The sequence below is a fragment of the Anomaloglossus baeobatrachus genome, chromosome 7 (genome assembly GCF_048569485.1).
Source record: "Anomaloglossus baeobatrachus isolate aAnoBae1 chromosome 7, aAnoBae1.hap1, whole genome shotgun sequence".
NCBI classification, from domain to species: domain Eukaryota; kingdom Metazoa; phylum Chordata; class Amphibia; order Anura; family Aromobatidae; genus Anomaloglossus; species Anomaloglossus baeobatrachus.
This window is the reverse complement of record NC_134359.1, coordinates 92,771,650-92,777,649: the sequence shown is the minus strand read 5'-3', so window position 1 is coordinate 92,777,649 and position 6,000 is coordinate 92,771,650. Positions and strand designations below refer to the sequence as shown.

General features: G+C 45.2%; 1 protein-coding gene across 4 annotated transcripts in view; it reads right to left on the bottom strand.

The window, feature by feature from the left end:
- AGAP1 (ArfGAP with GTPase domain, ankyrin repeat and PH domain 1) overlaps positions 1-6,000 on the bottom strand; it is a 578,830-nt gene that overhangs the window by 227,026 nt on the left and 345,804 nt on the right. For all 4 annotated transcript variants that reach the window (XM_075317477.1, XM_075317478.1, XM_075317475.1 and 1 more), the window contains 2 exons: positions 113-198; position 1 (listed from right to left, as the gene is read on the bottom strand). The exon at position 1 is cut by the window's left edge and continues 141 nt beyond it. In XM_075317477.1, the coding sequence (XP_075173592.1) occupies position 1; positions 113-198 (87 nt within the window). The remainder of the gene's footprint in view (positions 2-112; positions 199-6,000) is intronic.

The following is a 6,000-nucleotide window of genomic DNA, read 5'->3' as shown; positions in this document are numbered from 1 at the left end:
ACTGAAGGGGAGAAAAACAACCATGAAAAGGGCTCAAAAACAAATAATCAGTAGAACAAAGACGAATGTACAATGTGCGAGAATATTGATAAATGAAGCATGGCCTTCTTACTTGTGCTTCTGGGGGTCCTCCCTCATCCCGGATCAGTAGGAGGTAGCTCTGGCCGTCCACCACGATCTCCTTCTTGAACCTTCCACCTGTCACAGATAAGAGCATTAATAAGAAGAAAGACATAAGACCCCAGAGAAGGACGTGTATGAGACAAACAATAGGAACATGTTGGCACTTTGCTTGTAAGAAACGGTGGGTACAAGGGCCATTAGGCACCATCTTTACAATGATTTGCTGGGACGGCATTGGTAACGCACCATTTCGGTTGCATTGCTCGTCCACTCTGAGGTTAATCCATGTAACTCATCGCTGTAGTCATTTGAGGACCTCTGTACTCCACTACAAAGTCTTCACAAGCAATGACCCGGTGTTAGTAGCCAATGGACACGGTGACGTAACAGCGCCAAATACCAGTACGTAAGGCAGAGCTGCAAACAAGCCGAGGGTCCCATGAATCTACATCCAGACTTATGGAGGCCGGGGGTCTGCAGCACTGCCCTCCGTACACGTGGCGTATACAACACATGGCACAGCACAAGATGGAAGAGGTAAAATCATAACGGCACCACAGGACAAAGCACAAAATATCGATGTAAGGGAGGATGGTACACAGGAGTGCGACTACAGAGTGCCCGCTACCTGCCAACTGGACGAGGCTGAGCGCAATCATTCATATTGGGGGTCATTACAAGTGAGAAGAAAATACTGCCCCTACGTCAGAGAATTAGAGATCACTAAAGAGTACTATAGATCATGGAAGCATTTAGATCAGGAGACTCCAGGTTTTCTGACAATTCACAGGAACGCTTCCCCATTCACAAACATCAGTGATATCAGATTTGATGATAAAATGAATGAACGGCCATTCCTCATGTGGCCGATATAGACGTCTCCTCTCAGACTAGGAGAAATACAATCCACCGGTCTATGAGCTGTGCAGATCCTCCCGGCTGTCATTTCCCTCCCCAGAATAATATGATTACACATGGCTGCTCGGAGCTGTGTCCTATTTCACATTACACTCTGCACAACTAAATATATGATCTCCCGAGAGCGCGAACAAATCAATACCGCGTCCATGATCATTACCCAGCCAAGTCTCTCTCATAGTGACATCTAAGCAGAAAGGACCCTAAAGTGACCAAAGACACATCCGACATAGCGGCAGCTCTACTGTGACGTGCAAGATCTCTGAGGATCTACACGGGAACATCTGCAAAGCAACAATCCAAAAAGGTACAAAAACGGCCAAATGAGACCTGCGCTGGAGGCCTTTAGGTCTGTACACAAAATCAGGTCACGTACATGGAGATCATCAGCCGCCCTGTAAGATCTCTCTGCGATTAACTGACCCTTTTCTCAGACAAGTGATGCTTGTGACCTGCAGGGCTTAAGACGGAGATAATACCTCTTCCATGCTCTATTTTCCTCATACAATGTTACAGTGCGGTCAGTAAGCACATCTCTGAGGACACGGACTTCAGGGCCGGGAGGGTCTCGTCTATAGACTTAAAGTGGTTTTCTCAAGTACAAAGTTATAGAGTATGTGTATACAGTATATGACCACAATGCTTGGGGTGACAGGATTGCGTAAAGAGGTCCCTGTGTAACTTATTGACTAAAGGGGTAGTGCATGCATCAACGCGTTTCTGGTGTCCATCCACCCTTAAGGTGGTGTCACACATAGCGACGCAGCAGTGATCACGACCAGCGATCTGACCTTATCAGGATCGCTGCTGCGTTGCTACATGGTCGCTGGTGAGCTGTCAAACAGGCAGATCTCACCAGTGACCAGCCCCCAGCGACGCGTGGTAGTGTAACTAAGGTAAATATCGGGTAACCAAGGAAAGCACTTCTCTTGGTTACCCAATATTTACCTTAGTTACTAGAGTCCGCCGCTCTCACGCTGCCAGTGCCGGCTCCCTGTTCCCTGCACTCCTAGCCACAGTACACATCGGGTTAATTACCCAATGTGTACTCCAGCTACGTATGCAGGGAGCCGGCACTGGCAGCGTCAGAGCGGCAAACTCTAGTAACTAAGGTAAATATCGGGTAACCAAGGAAAGGGCTTCTTGGTTACCCAATGTTTACCGTGGTTACAGCTTACCGCAGCTGCCAGACGCCGGCTCCTGCTCCCTGCTCGCTTCAGTTAGTCACTCTCTCGCTGTCACACACAGCGATGTGTGCTTCACAGCGGGAGACCAACATCCAAAAAATGAAGCAGGACATTCAGCAACGACTGGCGACCTCACAGCAGGGGCCAGGTCGTTGCTGGATGTCACACACAGCGACGGGACGTCGCTGCTACGTCACAGAAAATGGTGACTTAGCAGCGACGTCGTTGTCGTCGTCGCTGTGTGTGACACCACATTTACTCATAATCAAGTTGTTCATTTGATCTGGACCATCTTGTCTCACTCAAAAGAGATACTGGCTGACAGGAGTCTCCTGTGTGCGGGCAGCTAAAAGGGGTTGTCTACTACGTTTGGAAACTTTATAGAAGGTAGGCAGCCTTTTAAAAGAATGAAAGAACTAATACTAACCAATGGAAGATCCCTGCACTCCAGCACTAACACTTCTGGTCCTGGTGGAGAGTAACGTCCTGATCAACAGCCATCTGACCGCTGAGGCCACTGATTAGCTGCAGGGTCAAGTTACTGGTGTCTACACCGCCTGTATCTGCGCTATAGTGAATGTGTTCTCTCCTAATGGGGCAGTGATATGGTATACAGTAAAATCAATCTAGTCCAGCAGATTTAAAGGGGTTTTCCCACAAAGTTCATTTTAATCAATAGATCTTGGAATTAATTTCCACAATTATAAAAAAAATTGTTTAAAAAAAAAAAAAAAAAAACGGCCCTGTGCTGAGATAATCTTAAATATGTGCCCCGTTAGGTACTGTGTAATGGCCGTGTCTGACCGTACAGGGACATGGTCTGATCATACTACATCTCCTGGGCAGGGGTGGGGACAAATAGTATACAGCCATTACAGGACTGAATCACAGCTGAATCTTTCTGTGAGGTAAAACATTTCCCTTCCTGTTGGGTAAAACATTTCCCTTCCCCTCAAAGAATAAATAATTTGCAATCTCGTACTGTAATGTCTTTGTAATTTTTTACTTCCACCCCGGCCCAGGAAATGTGGTATGATCAGACCATGTCACGGTGTGGTCACAGATGTCCATTACACAGTACATAGCAGAGGCACATATATAAAATTATCTCTGCACTGTAACTTTTTTTTTTTAAACACATACAATTGTGGAAATTATTATTATTACAAAATCTTTTGTTTAAAATTAACTTTGTTTACTCATGACGAAACTCCTTTGAGTCAATTAGTTACATAGGGACCTCTGAACCCAATCCTTCCACCCCAAGCATTGCGTATATACTGTATACACATAGGTGCTGTGCTAAGCAGAATACTAACTAGCAATTAACAGTATTTTTTTAGCGCCCTTCTTAAATCCCTTTGTGTTTCTTGATAATCCCCAGAACAGATTACGAGAGCTCTAACAAGAATAAATACAGTATTTGATGTCTTTTCCAAAAATATAATGCAACATTAAAAGTATCAACTACAGAAAATGTGCTTCAAAGCCATGGGAAATATGTATCCAGATTTAATCACCCGCGAGGCCCAAAAAAAGAGAAAAGAAAATAAATACCCACACTGTCCCTTCAGCTGAGCTCGATTATCAGGGATGAGCCATCCCATGTACCTCGGGTATGTAGAGCTCCAAGCCTTTTTTTGCTACATATATGTTGTTTAAAGTAGTTTATGACATTTCTAAATTTTAATGAAATTAACTAGTGCTAAGATAGGAAATGTGAGATGACTGTATAAAGGGATATGGTGGCATGTTTATATCATGGGCAGAGCTAAAATAGGAGCTGTAATAAGGGAGGCTAGGGGGCACTAGCAGAGCGCTAATATGGAGGCAGTGATGGACATACCATTGGCGCAACCTGTGAAACTGCGCAGGGACCCAAGACACAGGAGGGCCACTTACACCTCCAGAGCAGGCAAAATTGAGCATTATCCTGAGCTATTGGGCTGAAAAGGGCCCATATATTGTTCCTGCCCAGGGACCCCTTCTGTCGGGGTCCATCCCATAAAAGAGGCACAAAATAGATTTACCCCTCAACTGATGAGGTGGGATTTTTGTCACGCAACTGGTGATGTGGGGCTTCCTATACCCCAGTGTTAAGAAATCTCTAATTTTACAGAAAATGCAAAGATCACGTTTGTTTTAATCGTCTTCTTATTGGCGACTGATTATACATGAGTATACCAAATTTTTGACACCCAAAAGTATCTGAAAATGTGATACATTGATGATTTATACCATGGGGTGTTGCAAACCCCACCTCACCAGTTGAGGGTTAAAAAAAAAAAAAAAAAAAAGTGTAGACCTCAAACACAGGAGATTAGAGTAATCCGAGTTCACCTGATCATGTGAGGTTTACGAGTTCTCGGGGGGGGGGGGGGGGGGGAGAAAGATCGGGCACTTATAATCTAACCTTATGCTCTCAGGGGAGAGAAGTTGCGGTCAGAGCTGTCAGGCAGAGACATGAATGCTGGGCCACATCAATGGTTCATGTGTGGGGGATATAGATGTATAGTAACATCCAGCTCACCATTACTGTTGTCCATCTTTTGTTCAGAGCTCGGACATAGGCTCCGCCATGGCCTGGTAATGATATGCGAGACAAGATGCTCCAGCTCAAATGAACAACTTCTTTATTGCTTGAGAATTTCTTATACAAGGGGCATCAAGTGTTTATACGGAAAACACTACAGCAGCGTATGCACCAACGCGTTTTTGGTGTACATCCACCCTTAATCGTCATCAAGTTGTTCATTTGATCTGGACCATCTTGTCTCACTCAAAAAATAATCTGGCTGACAGGAGTCTCCTGTGTCTGGACACCTAAAAGGGGTTGTCTACTACGTTTGGAAACTTTATAGAAGGTAGGCAGCATTTTAGAAGAAGGAAAGAACTAATACTAACCAATGGAAGATCCCTGCACTCCAGCACTAACACTTCTGGTCCTGGTGGAGAGTAACGTCCTGACCAACAGCCATCTGACTGCTGAGGCCACTGATTAGCTGCAGGGTCAAGTTACTGGTGCTTCAGAGGTCATCACTTCCATTCCTGAAGAAATCTCGATGTGGGGAGCAGAGTGCATAATAGGAGGCAGAGTGGGTAAGGGTATGTTCACACATCAGGTTTTTGCTGAGCGGCACAATCCGGCGCTTTTTTGAAAAACCGGATGCGGCAACAGCTGTCGCCGCATCCTGTTTTTCCCCCATAGACTTGCATTAGCACCGGATTGTGCTGCATGGCCTTGCGTTGCGTCCGTTTTTTGCCGTATGCGGCATATTTAGCCGTTGCGGCGGTCGGATAAAACGTTGCATGCTGCGTTTTTTTCTGCGGCGAAAAAGCTGCATCGTGCCGGATCCGGCGCAATGCGGCACTATTTACAATGCAAGCCTATGGACGCCGGATGTGTTTTTTTTTTTTGTTTTTTTTTTTAACTGCGCATGCTCAGTATCAAACCGGATCCGGCAAAAAACGGACGGGCCACATTGAAAAACTTATGCAACGCATCCGTTGCATAGGTTTTTGAGCCGGATTCATCCAGACAGAAAAAAACTGATGTGTGAACTTAGCCTAGAGTTAAGTTAGAGAACTTAAGTGTTCGGTTACCACTCACCTGGTGGAGCTGTGACAGGAAACTCCTATGTAAGCCGGAAGAAAAACAGCTGCTGATGCCCTGTGGCGGGCGGATGAATCCTCCAGGAAATCTTAGATCCAGTTGGATAATAACACAAGGTTTTTTCTTTTTATTAAAAATGTGTGAAGAAAAAAAAAAAAC